Source organism: Ahaetulla prasina, chromosome 1, assembly GCF_028640845.1.
Source record: "Ahaetulla prasina isolate Xishuangbanna chromosome 1, ASM2864084v1, whole genome shotgun sequence".
Classification (NCBI taxonomy): Eukaryota; Metazoa; Chordata; class Lepidosauria; order Squamata; family Colubridae; genus Ahaetulla; species Ahaetulla prasina.
Window position 1 is genome coordinate 205,807,290 of NC_080539.1, and position 22,712 is coordinate 205,830,001.

The 22,712-nt window shown below is 33.9% G+C and overlaps 1 protein-coding gene across 9 annotated transcripts in view; it reads right to left on the reverse strand.

Moving 5' to 3' along the window:
• Nucleotides 1-20,109: 20,109 nt before the first annotated feature.
• The window catches only part of PMS1 (PMS1 homolog 1, mismatch repair system component), a 41,066-nt gene continuing 38,463 nt past the window's right edge, over nt 20,110-22,712 (reverse strand). For 8 of the 9 annotated variants that reach the window (XM_058188723.1, XM_058188732.1, XM_058188710.1 and 5 more), the window contains 3 exons: nt 21,925-22,055; nt 21,130-21,290; nt 20,110-20,653 (listed from right to left, as the gene is read on the reverse strand). In XM_058188723.1, coding sequence (XP_058044706.1) covers nt 20,489-20,653; nt 21,130-21,290; nt 21,925-22,055 — 457 coding nt within the window. In that variant the 3' untranslated portion in view covers nt 20,110-20,488. Of the gene's footprint in view, nt 20,654-21,129; nt 21,291-21,924; nt 22,056-22,712 lie in introns of those variants that run through there. The other variant, XM_058188741.1, reaches the window with a different exon arrangement.

The window sequence follows — 22,712 nt, forward strand, 5'->3', positions numbered from 1 at the left end:
CAATTCAATAGCAATATATCTTCCTTGAATGTCCGTTTCAATTAATTTAGCTGATATATTTTTCTTCAAATATATAACTATACCATTTTTCTTATTCGGAGCAGAAGAAACAAAATGTTTACCTAATTTCGAATTAATCAAATATTTCTGATCTGATAATTTTATATGTGTCTCTTGCAAACATATCACATCATTTTTAAATTGTTTCAAATAATGGAATATTTTTCTTCTTTTCTGTGCTGAATTTAAACCATTAACATTCCATGTCAAAAATTTATTTGCCATCACTGGCCTCTTGAAGCTTCTGAGCAATTAGCTGAAGACTCTCACTCTTCGGCTTGGCTCCTCCCACAGCTTCAGTAGTAGAATCCCATTCCTGTCTTTGAAGTCGTTCCTCTATCTCCTTACGTCTAATAGCTCCCCTTGTCACTCTTTGTTCTTGAGGTTGTTCTTGAGGTACTAACATCACAGGTGTAGTTTCAACTTCCCCACTCTGTTTCTCTTGAAGACTTTTATCCACTGTTTCTACATCCACTTTCAATACATTAAAAAGAAAATCTTTTGCTTTCAATTCATTATCAATTCGATATCTCCTGCCTTGAAAAAATACTGTTAAGCCAATTGGAACCTCCCATCTATATTGAATCTGATGCTTCTTAAGCTCTTGTGTAAAAAACCTAAAATCCCTTCTATCCTTTAACATTTTAGCAGGGATCTCTTTCAAAACCAACACCTCCTGTTCTCCTATTTGCAATTTCTTTTGGTATGTAGCTTGCAAAATCTGATTTCTTATTGTAGAAATCAAAAAATAAATTAAAATTTCTCTTGGGAGCTTTTTCTGCCTCGCTACCCAAGAATTAACCCTGTATGCCTTATCAATTTGAAAATCAACTTCTCAAGGGTCCATTCCTAACATTTCAGCTAAGGCTTCTGATATAACTTTTTTAAGATCTTCTTCCTTCTGGTCTTGAAGACCCCTAATTCTCAAAGCCTTCTCCAACGCTCTATATTGCAATACCACCACATGGTCCTCATTTTTATCCACTTTATTTTGGAGCTCTCCGACTTTATTATCCAAATACTGATTTGCTTGACTAATTACTTCCACTTTATCCTCCATTACTTCCAAATTTTTTGCCAAACCTTGAAAAACCATCAATAAATCTTCTCTAATTTTTTATTAGTCTCTTTAATTTCTTCCCTAAGTTGATCCTTCACACCATGAATATTATTCATAATTTCTTTAAATCGCTCTTCAGAAACTCTGTTCTGTTCCTTTAACATATCTTCTAAGTTAGTTTCAGACCCCCTTCTCGTCATGGGAGCTTTTGGTGGCTTAAAAGCCATTTTAATTTAAGTAAAGTCTCTAATTAGAATTGTAAAATCTCAAAGTCTCAAAAAGTCTCAAATTAAAGTTGTAAAATAAAAACTTTCACCTTGCCTCCTATGGAGAGCTTCTATTCAGCCAAAATCCACAAAGACGAACTTCGCTTTCTCTCACAAGCAGCCTCCAATCCACTTCCTCTCAGACACCATTTTTTCCTTCACTAAGTTAAAGTGAGAAAAAGTGTTCCCCTTTTCTTAAAAGAAGTAGAAGTCAGCTCTCTTCTTGCTTCCCCAGTAATCGATCACTTGTATTTGTCCCGTCTGCTTTTAGTTATTCAAAACGGAATCAATCGAGCAGAGGTGGGCGTCTTCCTCTTGTCCTGCCTAATTAGCAGGATCGAGCCGAGTCTGGAGTAGGGCTGGATTAAACAGGCACCCCTCCGAGACTCTGCATAACAAAGCAGAGCCCCTGGGGCAAACTTCTGCTCTCCAGCCACTCTTTGCTATTCTCTTTCACCCAGACAGAAAGCACGTACTATTGAAAGAATTGAATACAAGGGTAAAGTGAGATTTCAACAGGATAAAATTAAAAAAGCTTTCTTGGAATATTATACAAATTTATATGCCAGAGATACAATATTGAATATGGATATTGATAAATATTTGAAAGAATATAAGGTTAAAGGTTTAACTAATGAACAAAGGGAAGAGTTGAATCGGCCTATAACTTTTGAGGAAATTATTTTTGGTAATAAAGCAATTAAAAATAGGGAAATCCCCGGGCACAGATGAACTTACAGCAATATATTATAAAAAGTTACAGGATGAGATAATTGGTCCACTTATGGAGTTATTTAATCAGATACTGATGGGAGGAGGAGTGCCACCATCATGGAGGACTACTTTTATTTCATTGATACCAAAAGAGGATCAGGATTGTACTAAGCCTGGGAATTATAGACTGATTTCACTCTTGAATAATGATTATAAGATTTTTGCGAAAATAATGGCAAATAGGTTAATGGAAATTGTACAACAAAGGATTCATACTGACCAATCTGGTTTTATAAAAGGGAGACAAATGAGGAATAATGTTAGGCAGATAGTGAATTTATTGGAATATTTGGAAAAGAAAAATCAGATTCCGGCAGCGTTTATATTTTTGGATGCAGAGAAAGCTTTTGATCGTTTGCATTGGGAATTTTTATTTAAATTAACAGACAAAATGCAATTTGGAAATGGTTTTATACAAATACTTAGGGCAATTTATGGAGAGCAAACAGCTCAGATAATAATTAATGGTAGTTTGACAGATAGTTTTAAAATTGCGAAAGGAACAAGGCAGGGGTGTCCTTTATCACCTTTATTGTTTATTTTGTCTTTGGAACCTTTATTGGATAAGATAAGAGAGTTAAGGGAGATAGAGGGTATTAGAATTAGAAGACATGAATACAAAGTCAGAGTGTTTGCAGATGATTTGATTGTTATGTTGACTCAGCCTATAAATTTGAGTGTATATTTGTTGGAAGTAATTAATCAATATGGAAGGGTCTCAGGGTTTAAAGTGAATCAAAATAAAACAAAAGTGTTAACCAAAAATATGATTAAGAACCAGAAAGAAAAACTAGAGGAAATAACAGGATTTGAAATTGTAAAAAAGGTTAAATATTTAGGAGTCTTTCTTACTTCATCAAATGTAAAATTGTATAAGAATAATTATGATGTGTTATGGAAAAAAATTCAGATGGAAATGAATACTTGGAAAAAATTACAATTATCTTTGTTGGGGAGAATAGCAGCTATAAAAATGAATGTTTTGCCTAAATTCTTGTTCTTGTTTCAGATGATACCAATAATTAAGAAAGACAAAAATTTGGAAGAATGGCAGATTGGAATTAATAAATTTATATGGGAAGGGAAAAAAGCGAGAGTTAAAATGAAAATAATGCAAGATACACGAGAAAGAGGAGGATTAAAAATGCCTAATTTAAAACTGTATTATGAAGCAGTTGTTCTTTCGGTAATAAGTGATTGGTTTAATTTGACGGAGGAAAGGATTTTGAATATAGAAGGTTATGATTTATTATATTTATTTATTTATTTATTTATTTATTCGTACTTTTATACCGCCCTATCTCCCTAGGGACTCAGGGCGGTGTACAGCCATATAAAAAACACATAAATATACAAAATAAAACATTCATCTAAAAAACTTATTATATAGGCCAAATATTTAAAATAGATATATAAATAATAAAACCCAATTTAAAACCAAATCTAAAATTTAGACATTTAAAATTTAAAATTTAAAACTCTAGTCCAGTCCTGCGCAGATAAATAGATGTGTCTTAAGCTCGCGGTGGAAGGTCCGAAGGTCAGGAAGTTGACAAAGTCCTGGGGGAAGCTTGTTCCAGAGGGTGGGAGCCCCCACAGAAAAGGCCCTTCCCCTGGGCATCGCCAGTCGGCACTGCCTGGCCGACAGCACCCTGAGGAGTCCCTCCCTGTGAGAGCGCACGGGTCGGTGGGAGGCATTCGGTGGCATGCATATTTATTGTATGATAAGAAAGTAGATAAAGCTTTTAAGAATCATGTGTTGAGAATTTCTCTTCTGCGTGTCTGGAAAAAATATTATTATAAGTTAAATTATAAAATTCCTATATGGGCAAGTCCTCGGCACGCAGTAGAGAATATAAATATAGAACAGGAACAAGAAATGATTACTTATAAAGATCTTTTATATAATGAGAGGGGAAATCTACAACTAAAATCTTTGGATACATTAAAAGAAGAAGGGTGGAATTATACTTGGTTTCAATATGGACAGTTAAAGGCTAGATGGAAAGAAGATCAGAAAATTGGTATTATTCAAAATGAAGAAAATTTGGTTAAACAAATTAGAAATCTAACCCAGGGGCATATAAAGAGATTGTATACTGTGTTGATAGAAATAGATTCTGAAAGAGATTTAATAAAGGATTGTATGATAAAATGGGCACAGAATATTCAAGAACCAATAATGTTGGAAACATGGGAAAAAATTTGGGTTAGAAATGTTAAATTTACGCAAGCACAGAATTTAAGGGAAAATTTTTATAAGATGTTTTATAGATGGCATTTAGATCCTAAGAAATTATCATGTATGTATCCAGATATGCAAGCGAAATGTTGGAGATGTAATTGTGATGATGCTACATATTTTCATGTATGGTGGACTTGTAAGAAAATTAAGTCTTTCTGGATAAGAATTTGGTGGATTATGCAGAATGTTCTGAAGAAGAAGATAAAGTTCCTACATAATTTTTCCTTTTGGGAATAACAACGGACTGTACAGTGATTGAGACTTAGTTGATTTTGAACTTAATAACAGCAGCAAGACTGTTGATTGGACAATATTGGAAGAAAAAAGAATTACCCACAATAGAAGAATGGATATTGAAAGTTTCCAATTTGGCTGAGATGGCTAAAATCTCAGCCTTTTTGAAAGACAGTACTCAAGAAAATATTTAAATGAATGGAAGAACTGGATTGATTATATTCAAAATAGATATCAGATTAAGAAATTTCGGATTGCCTTTGAATGAAGGATGTTGTTTTGATTTTAATGGAAGAAGTCAGGTTATGTGAGAGAAGGATTATAATTGTGTTAGATTTTAAAAATTTAATGTATGACTGTTTGTTTATTGAACTATACCTTGTGTTTGCTCCGGGAAGTCGGGGGGGAGGGGGGTTTTGGAGGGAGGGGGGAAGGTGGGGGAGGGGGGAGGGGAGGGGAAAATTTTTATTGTTGTTGTAAAACTTTTTCAATAAAAAAAAAAGAGTATGGCCTTGAAGCAGTGGTGGGTTTCTACCAGTTCGCCCCAGTTCGGGCGAACTGGTAGTGGCAGTGGTGGGAGGCTCTGCCCACCTGCCCGGATGTGATCACGGATGCTCGCCACATGTGCAGAAGCACTGTGTGCAAGCAAAGCAAGCACACACACATTCACACTCACAGTTCTGAACCAGTAGTGAAGATAAGTAAAACCCACTACTGCCTTGAAGGAAGGAGAAAGATTGGCCACCAAGGCAATAATCAGTTAAATGAAACTTCAGCTCAGACCAAGACAGTAATTTGTGAAAATAAATAGCCTCAGTGGTTTTCTCATCACCACTCCCTAATTTTTGTGAAGATAAAAGAAGGAGGAAAAATAACACAATCAGAAAGTAACAACAGATGTTCTAATACAAGCTTGATGGACATTACCTTACAAAGCACCCCACACTCTGTTAAAGACCTTGGAGTTTTAATATCAAATGATCTAAGTTGCAAAGCCCACTGCAACTACATCGCAAAAAAGGCTTTAAGAGTTGTAAACCTAATCTTGCGTAGCTTCTTCTCCAAAAACACTACACTACTAACCAGAGCATATAAAACATTTGCTAGACCAATTCTTGAATACAGCTCGACTGTCTGGAACCCATATCACATTTCTGACATCAATACAATTGAACGCGTCCAGAAATATTTTACAAGAAGAGTTCTCCGCTCCTCTGAATACAACAAAGTACCTTATGCTATCAGATTTGAAATCCTGGGTTTAGAAAATTTAGAACTATGCCACCTTCGACATGACCTGAGTTTAACTCATAAAATCACCTAGTTCAATGTCCTTCCTGTCGAAGACTACTTCAGCTTCAATTGCAACAATACACGAGTACATAATAGATTTAAGCTTAATGTTAACCGCTCCAATCTTGATTGCAGAAAATATGACTTCAGTAACAGAGTTGTTAATACTTGGAATACACTACCTGACTCTGTGGTCTCTTCCCAAAATCCCTAAAGCTTCAACCAAAAACTGTTTACTATTGACCTCACCCCATTCCTAAGAGGTCTGTAAGGGGCGTGCATAAGAGCACAAGCGTGCCTACTGTTCCTGTCCTATTTTTTCCTTTCATTATATCCAATTAATATAGTTATTACATACTCATGCTTATATATTGTATAGTTATTTCATGCTTATGCTTATATATATTGTGTGACAAAATAAATAAAGAAAAATAAAGAAAATAAACAAGTAGGTTCAAATTGCACATTGTTTCTTACGCTGGTCTACCTGATAGGGCTGACATATATACTGTACATTTATATACAAAAAGCCATCTCTCTATATATTTACATAATAATTTAGTTTAGAATTTCAGTAATGTACTGTAATAGCACAGTATGGATAGAAAGATATTAAAAGTAGAACTTGTTAAAAACAAAATTGCTAAATTGTTTTTTAAAAAATTCTGCCTCTAAACTTACCAGTGAGCCAGTTTGATATAGTGGTTAAAACAAACAGGCTATAAACTGGGAAATTGTGAGTTCTAATCCCACTTTAAGCACAAAGCCAGCTGGGTGACTTTGGCCAGTCACTCTCTGTCAACCCTGGGAAGCAGGGAATGGCAAACTCCTTTTGAAAAACCTTGGCAAGAATACTGCAGGGACTTGTCCAGACAAGTCCCTGCAGGAACTTGTCACAGGAATCAAGACTTAATTAAAGGCACCTCCCATGCTCCCAAAAACCTTAGTAGGCCAACTTTAACATGCTAATATTTGTTTAGAAAGAACGAATAGAATAGAATAGAATAGAATAGAATAGAATAGAATAGAATAGAATAGAATAGAATAGAATAGAATAGAATAGAATTTTTTATTGGCCAAGTGTGATTGGACACACAAGGAAACAATCACCATCCAACTATTTAAAAATCTCTCAACACATTCCAAACAATGCTTTATGTACAGCTGGGGTTAACTGCCTGTGAATCACATGTTGTCAGTGCTGTATTTTGTCAATAGTTAAACAAGCTAAAAACTCCCCAAACTGGGAAGTACATATAAATTGTGCTCTAATACTGTTGTCAAACATTGACAGCAAAAGCAAGCATACTGCTAACAAAACATTATAAAATCCTGATATATAATTAAAGAGGAATGCACACCATTATTTTTCAATCCAGTATTCCTTAAAGTTGCTTTAGGGTATTTTGGGATAGTGTCTGCCTCTTTCAAAGCCTAACTGTCTTTAGGGATGGCTAAATCTATTAACAGAAAAATGCTTCTAATACACCATATTAAAACAATATTAACACAAAAGCTTTAATAGACCAAACTACAAAGGACACTAGATGAAGGAAAATTGGTGAAGGTATACAGTGCCTATGTAGGAAACATGCTTTTTGTGCTGTCAGTTCTCTGGAACACCATTCTCTTTCCACTGAGGTATATTTTGGCCCCTAACCTGGATATGTTCAAAAGAACTCTGAAAACTTGACTTGTTTTCCAGGATTAGAACAGGTGGCAGGTCCTGGGATACTTTTTTTCCTTCTTCCATGTATGGTTTTTAAAAATTGTAGCATATCATTTTTATTGTATTCTACTCAGAATCATTGTAGAATTGGATGGCTTATATATATATATATAAAAAAAAATTCTGAGAACTTAATTTGCCTCGCAACTCCTCCTTAAAATTGAAGGGAGACAGACAATATAGTCTCATTCCAGGCAAATTGATGCTAGAGCCACAAGCCTTTATTATCCCTTTTGTCTTATAAGACCGTGCTTGAATGAGTAAAATGTTTATCATTGTTTTGAGCACAAACAACAGAAATCCTTTCAAAATACTTCGGTACAAGGGAGAGATGTTGGCAAATTAAAGCCATTGCTGTGACCTCCCTGTTCAGGTAATTAAATCTAATATGACCATGTGTACTTCCAATCACTACATTATTTTCTAGACAATCAACTAAAAGCAACAGATTACAAAATATGTGACTTACATTGTTTTAGGTCCATTGAAGATCTATCAGAATAGGTTACTAGCATTTGGAGCTTTTAAATTTCTAATAAACATTGAAAACAAAGCAGCCCAATAGTTGCTACAAAAATTCATAAAATAATCCATCTCAGCTCTTCAAAATCTTTTTAGGTGGAGAGGCAAAGGTAATCTCCCCACCTATGCTATACTAGAAGTTGTTCTTGGTTATCTGTGGTAATTGGGACTGGGAACTCCATTGCTAAGTGATGAGGTTGTAAAGCATGATGTCACATGACTGCACCAACTTAAAGCAGCAGTTCTGGCAATTCTAGTTATGGTCATTAGGCTATTTGCAAGGTCGTAGCTTTGAGGATCGGTTGCATGTCCATTTTCAGCAACATTTTAGCTTTGAATAGTTGCTAAATGAATGTATGTAAGTGAGGACTACCTGCAAACCATTTTTAAATGGGAAAACTTTAAAAAGAAATAAAACAGAAATAAGAGTATTATTTACCCTGATTTTTTTTTGCACAGATATCATTTCAGAATGATTAGTAATTATTATTTGATTATAATAGTCATCCATATGACTGAGAAATCCAAAAGATTGCCATGATTTTACTTTATTCTATGGCAGAATATATATATATGTCAAATTGTAGTATTAGTATTTTCTTTAGGTACTACCAATGTTGTGAAATAATTATGTCAGAAATTGCATTAGAAATCATGCAATGTAATTTTTCTGTAATCTTCTGATGATATATTATGCACATTTAAAATTTTCAAGCAAATTATCACTGAAGTTAATAATTTAATTTTGATATACTATATCAAAATGATAAAATATTCAGAGACAAGACCTTTGCAAAATATTCGATTCCTTCTTTTAAATAAGTAACCCTGTCTTCAAATTATATCCATTTATTTATGTGACAATTTTAATTTTTTTTTTACATTTTTAGTAAGTTGCTCTAGTATTACTTTATTTAGTGGTAACACTATGCACAAATGCCGATCCTAAATATATCCATTGAACTCTAAGTGACTTCTGTTTATAAATAGGACATATGAAGCTATTAAATCTTCCTTACAACAATCTATCCTATGCCAAAATAGTTGCTCTCATTTTTTTTAATCTACTGCTGAAAGACTAGATACTCAGAAAGCAACTTAATAAAAATGGTACTCTTAACATTTGTTTTATAGTTTTCATCTATATAATGCCAAGAAAAAGTGAATACTCTTGATTGGTACCTGACTGAACAGCACAGCAAATGATTGGATGAGTTCAAATTAATGTATATTAAATTGAGTTTCTGGTAAATAGTTCCAAATTAGGAATATGTACTATTCTAAACAGTAAGGGACATATTATTTGAAAAACTTCCTTCCTCCTGAACGTAACAGCCAGTTAAAACTTTTTCATTTTGTACTTCCTATGTTCTTTCTCAGATAAAGTGGACATCGTTACTAACATCTACAATCTTGCCAATCCAAATTGGATTACTGGAATGCTACACTCGTCATCAGAGAACTGCTTCCTCATCATACATTATTGTGAATTACACACTCAGTTCATTTTATCATTTATGGACACATAATTAAACCCTTGCTTTTTATCCTTTAAGTAAAATGTGAAGATTTAGTTTTTATTCAGGCTTTAATCTGTAAAAATACTACATTATTATAATTATGCTAGGTATTTCCTGTTGTACTGCATGAGCCAAAAGTAATATATAAATGTGTGTTTATATGAAATACCTGGATAATTTCTGGAGTTTCTGACTTGCATTTTATATGTTTTCCCTGTAAAATGACTTTGGAATTAATTCCTAAGTCACAAGGTACAAATGGGAAAATCATGCCAATAATGCTTTTCCTGCATGCATGAAGGAGAGAAGGAATAGCCAGCAAGTCTTCCTTGAAACCCAAGAGAATCTCTGTAATATGCACCTGCAGATTGGAGAGATGTTTTGAGCCTCTCTGCTCTCCCATAGCAACTTTGGATCCAGCTCAATGTAAGTTCAAGTGTCTTAGAAATTGATGGAACGAAGTCATAGCTAGAAGCTGACCTTTGAGTTATTTGTTTAGTAGTTTTTTCTCCACTGAATGTCTCCATTCCTCATGGATAAATAAATCTTTATGAAGTTTTCTGTAGTCGCTGGTGCTTTTCCGGATACAAATATTTTATCATATATATAAAACAGGCATAAATTAAAACAAAGGGTTAACTGCTGACCCTGCCACTTGTCTGATAAAGGCAAAGTATTACATTATTTACACAATTATGAGTTTCCCTGATGAAAAACAATGTAAGTTGTATTTGTAATGGTTCACTCCCCAGGTTAATTTATTTAAGTATGTTGTATATAAACAGCTTGGTTTGGTTAACAGGGGTATTAGAAAAACTTATCTAGCTATAATATATCTCCATCCCCTGTTTAACTTAGAAGTTTACATGAATGCTAAGAGAAAAAATAAGGTTTGCACAATGGCTATATGTACTTTGTTTGAAAAATGTAATTACATTTGTTTCACTTAAATGGATGCTTCAGAAATGCAGTGAATATATTACTGAATTCTTGTCCGCATGAATTAACAAACTCATCTTGGCTTGAGAACAATATTTTAACGATGCAGCTGTTTGTTCGTTCCAGTATTTCCGGAAATAATCTCCTACGTAAGTTACAATATCCAACTACTGTGCTTCTATTCTGTTCTAAGTGATGACTTAATAATGGTTCATAGTTGCATGACATTTCATTAACAACACTAGTTAAAATATTATGTATCTGCCAATAACAAAATTAAAATGAATAGGCTCACTTTCATAGATAAAAATTGTTTACAGACTTATGCATACTTCATAATACAACATTAATATTGGCTTAGTTTGATTCATAGTATTTCCTTAAAGGCTTATGTCAAAAATATGTTGTATTCAGTTACAAAATAATAGGCATTATATTGTATATTATAAATTATAAATTAAAATATTATCACAATATGATAATCAGAGTGTCAGTTATATAATTCAGCATGTAAAGCAATTAGTTTGGAGCCAGAGATTGAATAATAGGAACAGAAAGACACATCCGCTGGCTCATAGCAGCCCTGCCAATTTTTTAAAATTTCGCCATTCTGTAGAGTCATTAACAACAAGGGTAGGAAATCTCACTTGTGAGTATAAAATCCTGTGGTTTCCATCCATTGGCTTGAAAATTACAAGATACAAGCCTTATAATTATGAATGTTCAATCTGCATTTAGATTATCTGTAGAAAGATTCAAGGTTATTAGCTTTGTCCTCATCACTATACTTTCAGTGTACTGTTTGCTCATACACATTTTTCTCAAAATATGTTTGTGCACATTAACTTTTACTTCTGCAGAATAAAATGGGGGGGGGGGGAATCACACCTGATATATAGATGCATTCACCCTGCAATGGTTTGATTCAGGATGCTGATAGTAGTAAGTACATACATAAGCCCCATGCAAATGGAACCATACAATATTAAAACAAAGGATTGTGTCTCCGCATTGAATATCTGTAAGGTAGGTAGGTAGTTGTCTAAATTTGATTTGGTCCGCTATTTTAATCTTGTTCTTTGTTTATACAACCTGTGAATGAACTTTCCGTTGACTGAATCAATAGCAATGTGACAAGGGGAACTGAATGATCTTTCACTAATGGTGTTCAATCCCGTTGCTTACAATAAGAAAATGTTGACAGAAATGCTATTCTAATTGTAGGCAATCATTTTAACAATAGGAAGCCCATCTGAGTAAGAAACAAAATGATCTTCTATTTTTCATCTCTAATTTGTTTAGAGACCGCAACAATCTTGCTAATAGTATATCTATGCTAAATCATGTCTTAAAACAAATCATTCCTCTTTTCTCTTTATAATCTGTCACTTCTTCATGCCATGAAGAGAATGTGAACATAATTGAAATTATCCAAAATTTGTTTTTTCAAGAGGCAGCTAGACTTCCCTGTTTTTCTTTGAAGACGTTTCGCTTCTCATCCCTCTTGGATGAGAAGTTAAATGTCTTCAAAGAAAAACAAGAAAGTCCGGTTGCCTCTTAAAAAATAACCTTTGGAACAACCATTTCCTGAATGACTGAGAATCTCCAGACATAATTGAATTTACTTTTCCTAGCCACATAGATACATATATGCCATGCCATATATGCAGAGTCTACAATGAGTTCCTTTTAACATCAAGATATTACTCTTTCCCAAAACTAGAACAACACCAGCATTGAAGTATCTGCTATGTGTAATACCTATTATTGTGTTCTAAAAATAAGTCATATCAAAAATCAGAATGGATCTTTGTTATTTTTAGAGACTATTGCATGATTGGTATCAATATTCCTTTCCTCAACTATAGCAACATAGGTTCACAGTTATCCACAGCTTAGAAAAAAAAATTCAATAGCCACTAATATCAAGCTTTTTTCATCTTGACATTTCATTCCATTTATAATTAATCCAGATAGATCTAGGAAAAAAAATACTGTTTGTAATTTGTAACTCCTGCTTTGAATCTCTCTCCCTCCCTCCCTCCTTCCCTCCCTCTCTCTCTTGACTTTTTATTTTAACTCTTGCCAAAGCCTCTCATCCCACAGTTGCAGGTTCTCAGTATCTGTATACCAGTTTTCCAGTTCAGCACTTTCCAAAGACTTTACAACAAAAAGTCAGTTTCCATATATTAACATAAATATTAACAGGATGAATGGGAATGGAAGCCTTCTACTACTACAAAGAATGAGTTTATTTCATAGAGGCAGACCTTTTTAAAATTATGAGGGTGGAAGAAAGTGGATACACAGGCTACCTCTTAGTTACAGATATGCCCCAGTCCTTCCGATGTCAGATATCATCTGGCACTTTTTCCATTGAATAAGATTAAAATCTTTTCCCCATTTGCTTGAGACATGTAACTGCTTCTCTGCCAGTACTTCAACTGTTTAAATTAGATTCAAGATCTTATTGTTCAGCTGGAGAAACAAACAAACAAATAAAATTTGAAGAGATAAAACATCAGTATAGGAGAGATTTTCTACTTTCTATTAGCCAGTTTAGTCAGGCTAGCTACAATTTCCTATACTACAAAAATTAGAGCCACACTCTTCCATTTTGCTTTGTGTATACATTAACAATTTTTATGTAAATATACTTATTTAAGAATTTGTGATTTGAAACATAAAGGTCTGGTCTATTAAAAAGACAAGTGCATCTTTAATGCATTACCCCATGAAGCAATTACATAACCCAAACCATATTACTGCTTTATTAAAATATACCTCAAAATGAAATATATATGGCTTATCTGAACACTTCCTTCACTATATAATGCAGTAACATTTTTAAACCTACATTTTAAATAAAAAGTATTGATATCAATTCTGTAATTATGCATTACAGGTCTGTCATATTTAAATCCCTTTTTGACAAAATTTATTGTGAACTTATATCTGAAGACATTCCATTATTTTTGCATCTGTTTATTAATAACAGAAATAACTGCTTTGAGCAGGTGTGAAGACTTTTGTCTGAGCCTTTACAAACCCCTAATTTCTTTCAGTTTCTTCTTTGTACACTTTGAAATATTTTAAATGTAATTGCCATTATTGTGAATGTATACTATTCATCCATAAAATATACAAAATAAAACAAGGAGCTTTAAAAACAAATTGATTTTTTAAATAGATCCTACTGTCCACAAGCTATAGTCAATAAGTTTAATTTGAGGTTTTATTTTTATAATATACACATGTTGAGCCAAAGTTATCATATTTGGACAGCAGACATCTGGACTAGATGGCAGCAAAGAGATGCATAAATTAATTAATTAAATGATAGTGATAGTTTGGAGTTTTCCAGATATGGTAGCCCTATGCTGAACTAATTGTGTCAGATGTAGTCTATAAAGTCTTCAGTCACACAACTGAGCAGCATTTCCCTGCCAACTGTTGTATATCAGATTCACTGCAGAAAACCATGATAATTATAAAGCAGTAGTATCAAATTCCTAACAGTAACATATCTCTACATTAGTTAAGCTATTAATACGACAATCATGGCTGAAATTGTATATTTATTTGAAAAAAGTGTTCTATGTCCCTTCCAACCATGTCTGCTCAATAACATTTTTAAACACTAAGTGCATTGCTTGCAGCTCTTGAAATAAAAGAAAAATTAGATAAAATAAATTTGAAGTTATAAATACTAATTAAATTTACCAATTGTAGGATCATTATAAAGAACTGGTACAGTATGATAGTGGGCACCGTCTGCTCTAATGTTTAATGTTAAAGAAAAGTCCTTTTCAGAATGATATTTATAAATATTTATTCTTAGACTTGATCATTTAATTTACCTCAGTGACTTCAATTTTATACACAGGGAATCAAGGCATTAACCAGCTTCTTTCAATATGGCTGCCCTGTAATTAAATAATAATAATAATTAAATAGTTACCTAGATTTCTGTTTCTGTTCCAGATGATACCAATAATCAAGAAAGATAAAAATTTGGAGGAATGGCAGATTGGGATTAATAAATTTATATTGCAAGGTAAAAAGGCGAGGGTTAAAATGAAAATAATTCAGGACTCACGGGAAAGAGGAGGCCTAAAAATGCCTAATTTTATTATGAAGCAATAGCCCTTTCAGTAATAAGTGATTGGTTTAATTTAATGGAGGAAAGAATTTTGAATATAGGAGGTTATGACATTATATGGATGGCATGCGTATTTATTTTACGAAAAAAAGTGGATAGGGCTTTTAAGAGTCATGTGTTGAGAAGTGCTCTTTTGCGGGTCTGGAAAAAATATTCCTATAAACTAGACTATAAGATTCCTATATGGGTGAGCCCCAGACATGCAATAGAGAATATAAATATAGAACAGAAACAGGAAATGATTACTTATAAAGAACTTTTGTATGCTGAAGGAGGTAGCTTGCAATTAAAATCATTACAGGTATTAAATGAAGAAGGGAGGAATTATACTTGGTTTCAATATGGGCAACTAAGTGCTAGATGGAAAGAAGATCAAAAAATTGGTATAATGCAAAGGGAGGAAAATTTAATAAAGCAAATTAGAAATCAGACCCAGGAGCATATAAAGAGATTGTATAATGTGTTGCTTGAAATAGATTCGGAAAAGGATTTGGTAAAGGATTGTATGATAAAATGGGCACAGAATATTCAGGAACCAATAATGTTGGAAACATGGGAGAAAATCTGGGTTAGAAATGTTAAGTTTACACAAGCACAGAATTTAAGGGAAAATTTTTATAAGATGTTTTATAGATGGCACTTAGATCCTAAAAAATTATCATGTATGTATCCTGATATCCAAGCGAAATGTTGGAGATGTGAGTGTGATGACGCTACATATTTTCATATTTGGTGGACTTATAAGAAAATTAAGGCCTTTTGGATAAGAATTTGGTGGATTATTCAAAATGTCCTGAAGAAGAAGATAAAGTTCCTGCCACAATTTTTCCTTTTGGGAATTATAACGGATTGTACAGTGATTGAGACTAAATTGATTTTGAACTTAATAACAGCAGCAAGGCTGTTGATTGGACAATATTGGAAGAAAAAAGAGTTACCTACAATAGAAGAATGGATATTGAAAGTTACTAACTTGGCTGAGATGGCTAAAATCTCAGCTTTTTTGAAAGACAATACGCAGGAAAGATATTTAATTGAATGGAAAAAATGGATTGATTATTTACAAAACAGATATCAGATTAAGAAATATCAGATTGCCTTTGAATAATTAGGAAGTATTATTTTATATAAGGAGGGGGGTTAGGAAATGAAAAGATTTGGATGAGGTTAATTGGATTAGAAGGGAAAATTTTACTCTATGTTTGATTTATGTATAACAATACCTTGTGATTGATCCGGGAAGCCGGGGAGGGAAGGGGTTTTGTGGGGGGGAGGGGGGGAAAAGGGGAAAAAATGTTTTTGCTTGTTAAAACTTTTTCAATTAAAATAATAATAATAATAATTAAATGGTAATTAAAGAATTAAAAATAAATACTCAGCAGTGCTTTACAATTGCAGTGGAATATGTTTGACCAAAAGTGATTGAAATGGTGGCTCTAGAAGTGATTTAAACAAACAAACGAAAACCAAACAACTCGCACCACAGCTTATTGTATAAGTGAATACAGTCTATAAGGCTCTACCAGAGTTAAACCATCATCATAAAACAATTAATCTGTGGAACAACTTGCCTTTAGTTGTGGGTGCTCTGACACCGGAGGTTTTTGAGATTGGACAACCATTTATTTTAAATGGTGTAAGGTTTCCTATTTGAGCAGGGGATTGGACCCCAAGGTCCCCTCCAACTGCTATTTTGGTAATTGTGATATGCGAATTGAGTCACAAACTCTTGAGTGTCTGTGACAAGAATGAAAAAACGACCAGTAGTTATGAGTTCCAGATGTAGGGAATGAAAAAACAGGACTTCCATTTGAATCTCTGGTTCAGGTTTGAGGTAAGTTTCTTTCATTCTGTCCTGACTTTAAGTCATTACTAGTACTACAAGGCTGGTAAACTCTCTGGACTACTAGTGAGTCTGGTCTATTGATCCCCAATTAGGGAAAGGATGAGGAACCAACGGTTCTCCTCTTGCAGGACTCTTTTATTTTCACAAGCCTGAGTCAACGCAGCCCAAACTCAGAAATATAGGGGTAGTGGTTCTTAAAACGGTTTGAACCAATTATAGGTAAGTCTTCAATTTACAACGACAACTGAGCCCAAAATTAATGTGGCTAAGTGAGACAGTTAAGTGCGCTTTGCCCCACTTTATGTCCTTTCTTGCCACCGTGAATCACTGCATTTGCTAAGTTAGTAACCCACTCTTGTTAAGTGAATCTGGCTTCCCTATTGACTTTGCTTGTCAGAAGGTCGCAAAAGGCGATCACATGACCCCCGGACACTAACAATTGTCATAATAAATGAGTCAGTTGCCAAGCATTTGAATTTTGATCACGTGACTATGAGGATGCTTAAATGTGAAAAATAGTCATAAACCACTTTTTTTCAGTGCCATTGTAAATTTGAATAGTTATTAAATGATTGTAAGTCGAGGACTACCTGTACTCCTTTTCTTATCTCCAACACTGTGATGTTCCTCCTAAGGAAACAAAACTCCTGGGTGTTTATCTCTTATCTCTTTATTCATTTGTTTACACAAGTGCCTCAGCAGCAGTAACAGGATCCTCAGTTCAGAAACAAGCAATTTCAAAGGGATGCTTCATCATCCCTTTGGAGTTATTACATCCAGTTTTAAAATGTGTTTTCTTCAGAGCTCATACAAGCCTAGACCTGGATTATTAAATGTCTTTAAAACTGAAACAATAGCTACTTCCTCTGGTCTGACCAACCCCCACCCCACTCCTTAAAACTTGGGAGACTTCAAAACTCCCCCCTCACCTTATTTTAGTGTTTTGCCCCTAGCTTTCTGTCAAGACTTCAACCTGCCCCCCCCCCCAAAAAAAGGGCAGAAATTAATCTGGGAGATCTCCCCTCCCAGATCTGAGGTAAGATTCTTTCATTCCATCCTGACATTGTTACTATTACAAGGCTGGTAAACTATCTCTTGGCTACTAATGTCTAGGTCAAATGCAATTAGTTCCACGGGTACCCACCAATGCAATTTTTTTTCTTTCACGGTTTATTTTTATAGCAATAGCACTTAAAACTTATATACCATTTCATAGTGCTTTACAGCCTTCTCTAAGTGATTTACAGAGTCAGCATATTGCCCCCAACAATCTGGGTCCTCATTTTACCGACCTCGGAAGGAGGGAAGGCTGAGTCAACCTTGAGCCTAGTGAGATTCGATCTGCTGAACTGCTGGCAGCCGGCAGTCAGCAGAAGTAGCCTGCAGTACTGCACTCTAGCCACTGCATCACCACACTCTTTTATACATAACTCAAGGCAGTGAACATACCTTAATGCTAATTTAACACTAATATGATCTCACATTATTATCCTGGGACACATATATTTGCCTTCATACCTAAAATTCCTTCCTCCTCCTATTTTCCCCATAACAAACACTTATGAGGTGAGTTGGGCTGAGAGAGGGGGACTGGCCCAAAGCCACCCATCTGGGCTTTCATGCCTAAGGTGGGACTCAAACTCAGGGTCTCCTGCTTTCTAGATCAACATCTTAACCACTCACCTCAAACTGATTCTTAAACCTTCTGGGAAAGAATAAAGGCAAAAAGGTAGATTCATCTTTGGTTCTTTTTCATTGGAGTTTTCTCCAACTCTCCTTCCTTGAATGCCTGCAGGGCAAGAAACCTCTGATTGCGGATGGGAGGGAAAATGGGATGCCTTGTCTAGCTGCAGAAATTTGACAGGACAGATGCACACAGCCCTCTTTAAAGACTTTTTCTTGGAGGAATTGTTCCATTAAACAGCTATTACTCATCGGTGGAGGCTAGTTAGTCCACTTTTCTACATGAACCTGCGAAGGTTTCCCTTGGATAAATTTCCAACTTCTGGTGACTCAGCAGTAAATAAGTCTATTTTACACATAGAATAGCTCCTAAATGTGCTTAATTGGTCCCTAAGTAGACCTAAAGTTTCACTAGACTTATTGTTGCCTTGTATCTGACAGATTAACATGCATATTACGGAAACAGATTGCTCTTGTTCAGCATTTCTTAAACTTTTTTGCTGGCAGAATTCCTTTCACTTTTAAAATGAAAAAGAAGGATGAGGGGAGACATGAAAGCAGTATTCCAATATCTCAGGAGCTGCCACAAAGAAAGATGGAGTCAAGCTATTCTCCAAAGTACCTGAGGGTAGGACAAGAAGCAAGGGTGGAAACTAATCAAGGAGAGAAGCAACTTAGAACTAAGGAGAAATTTCCTGACAGTGAGAACAATTAATCAGTGGAACAACCTGCCTCCAGAAGTTGTGAATGCTCCAACGCTGCAAGTTTTTAAGAAGAGATTGGATAACTATTTGTCTGAAATGGTATAGGCTCTCCTATTTGAGCAGGGGGCTGGACTAGAACAGGGGTCTCCAACATTGGCAACTTTGCTGGCTGAGGTATTCTGGGAGTTGAAGTCCACAAGTCTTAAAGTTGTCAAGGTTGGAGATCCCTGGACTGGAAGACCTCCAAGGTCCTTTCCAACTCTGTTATTCTATTCTATTCTATTCTATTCTATTCTATTCTGTTCTGTTCTGTTCTGTTCTGTTCTGTTCTGTTCTGTTCTGTTCTGTTCTGTTCTATTCTAAAAATTAGAGGACCTACAAAAGAACTTATTTGTATGTATTATAATTATCAATATACAAAGTTGATTCACTTGCAGAATATTGAATTGTGCAAAAATATTAAACCCATTAGATATTAGCATAGATATTTTTTAATGAAAAAACTATTTCTTAAGAAATAAAAAATAATGAGAAGAATAAATCTCTTTAAATTTTTGCGAACATCTTTTGTCAGATATTAATTGGGCAATAATTTTGATTTCACAGACTTTTGAGAGAGTCTTGGGGAATCCCCAGGACCGCAATAAAAATGCTGCTGCACAGTAGCTGAAAGTCTGGTTCACACATCCTGCCAAGCTGTGGTCTACAAAGTAGTCTCTTAACAGATGAGTTGACAGGTGATTAGGAAGCCATAAACAATGGGTTATGAACAAAGGCCAGTTTTATACGATATGCTAAATCAAACCATATTCCCCTTTAGATATACTAATGACCCTGGACAAGTTTGGAATGTTTAGTTTTCAAATTAAGTAGTTGTCTCAAACTCATGCAGATAATACTTCTAATTTGTACTGATCATACACTTTGGTTTCCATGAAATGTTCTGCTAATCCTTTTGAAATAATTGGTCTGTGAAACTACTATGCCATTATGATGTTCTCAAAGTTAAGATAATTTTGTCCAAAATCTATTTTTCCACATACATATTTTATTCAGGAGTATCTTATAAAAAATAAGAAATATTACATTGATTGTATTTTATATCAAAAAGTATGTCTAACAAAAGAAATAAAAAAAATATCTTTACCCATTTTGTGAACAATGTTTATGATGTAGAAATGCATATTTAACAGTATCCTGTTATTTTTTACAAGGTTATCTATAAATAAAAGTATGGAACATTAAATATATTCGTCCAGCTGATATGAACTTGGAATATTCATACACAGAAAGAAGTACGGGTTATTTTCAATATAATCTTCACATGAATTTCAAACCAAATTCTAATATAGTAGTTATAGCCAAACAGTAATTTTAAAAATAGAAATGTCCATAGTATAACATATATAAAAGGGTGAAATATGATTTTAAACAATATTTTCCATTCCTTTCTAGTTACTCGGTGGTATTTTTGTTAAGAAATGAGTAAACGGACGACCATGGACGCAACTGTTATGTTGGGTCCCAAGTTGCTTCCCCATTCTGTTTATGGTATTCTGTACATCTTCTTCTGATAAATATAAAGGCAATTTTCGGGATAATCGGACTGCTTCTCCCTGTGGAATGAAGAATATGTATACTAAGAGATGGACATAATGTATTTCCAACATTCTAATATTAGAGAGAAATTTGGCAAGTGAGCGATCTTCTATTAAACTATTTTCTTTTTTTGCCTAACTATACACACACACAAGACTTTTCACAAATCAATACAATCAAATTGATTCTGTCCTAAATCCAAACACAAATCCAAGAAATGAGACCATGCTTTGTGTATCTTACACTGCTTCCATTGTAGAAGCTATAAGTATAAATGGTAGTTATATTATTTATATAGTTATATTATTTAGTTATATTATTTAAAAATATGCATCTCATATAACAGCAAATTAATACTAGATAATAAAAGAAATATTCCAGTTATTTAATTTAATTACTGCTTTTAGTATAATTGTCTTACCCCTCAGGGAGCAATATCTTATAGTTAAGCATTAAGCTGTGGAACAATCTTTGGAGAGTACAACATTCTTACCTCCAAATAGTTTACCACTTTAAGAGGTCTGCATTCATAGACTTCTTGTGCATTATTATTTATCACAGCACTTAGAATTTCCTTCAAATCTGATATACCATAATATGGCAGACAGCTGGTCATTCCTTCTATTTCCAGCTCACTTTCCACAGCTGAAGTACCTTATTGTAAAACAAATACATGATACATGGAATAACTGGATATAGTTTACATATTATTCTGATTTGTATATTGAAATAGGTATACTGCCAAGCAATGCCCTTAACAGCAGTCCTAAACATGTGATTATACTACAAACACGCTTAATTTTGCACGATACCTTAGAACAGGATAAAGCACTTTTTCTTTAACTAGTTTTAAAGTAAAATTTTGCAAAACTTAAGTGTCTTGCTGTCCCCACATGCATGCATTGCTATGATGATATTAAATTTCTTGTTATTGTAAATTTTAGCAGAAACTGAAAAGGCTTAAATTCATTAATAAAAAAAGATTTAAAATTCAAATATTAAATCACTTGTTAAATGACTCTCAGGCAGTGCTATTGTGATCTTAAAGAAAGAAGATAAGATGTAGCACCCTTTCATCACAAGTATAACAAATTTTTAGTAATTTATCACTTCTTAAAATACGACAAATTATCGTTATTTCAGTTTCCTTTGTATGTCCAGCGTAACATCCTTTTCCATGAAATTCTTATAGATTATCATTTTTAAATCTACTTTCAAATAAAATCTCCTGCTGTATTATATAAAAAAATATACTAAGAACTAAAGTAAGAAACCAAGATATAAATACCTGGTATTATCTTTATCTTAAATCCATTTGCTACAAGCCTGGGATCCAACAAATAGGATGATCCATCAAATCTTGCACTTTCTCTAGACATACTGCAAAGCACTTCCATATAATGAGAGTCACTAAAAAGACTACAATAAAAAATTACATAAGATGGCATTCTTAAAAAATATAAAAGAATTTTAAAAAGTATTCCAAAGGGGTAGTATGTGTTAAGGATTGTGCGACATTATTTTTTATTTTTACAAATATTTGCAGTTAGCTTATACTCTTTGAACGAAATGGTACAAAAAGTCTATTACAGGTAGTCCTCGACTTTAACAAAATTATGACAGTGCTAAAACAACTGATTTATGATTAATTGTTGCATTTAACAATTCTCAGTGTCATCATGATCATATATTAAAGTTCAGGTACTTGGCAACTGGCATTTATTTATGGCAGTTGAAGTGTCCCTGGGTCATATGATCACTATTTGAAATCTACTCAAGGGTTCAAACAATCAAAGTCAGTGTAAGAAGCTTCATTTTTTTTAACGAATGTGTGATTCATTTAATGACTGTGACAAAAAGGGTTGTAAAATCAGGTGCGATTCAACAACCAACAGCTAAGCAACCAAAGTTCCTATCCCAATTGTGGTCGTAAGCTGAGGACCGCCATATAATAAAATCCCTATTTAGCAGATATCATTTAGCGGAGTACAGAAGCAGTGAACAAAATTTTCCAATAATTACAATAATATCATCTAATACCAGAGAAAGCAAAACAAGGAAAGACATTAACCAATA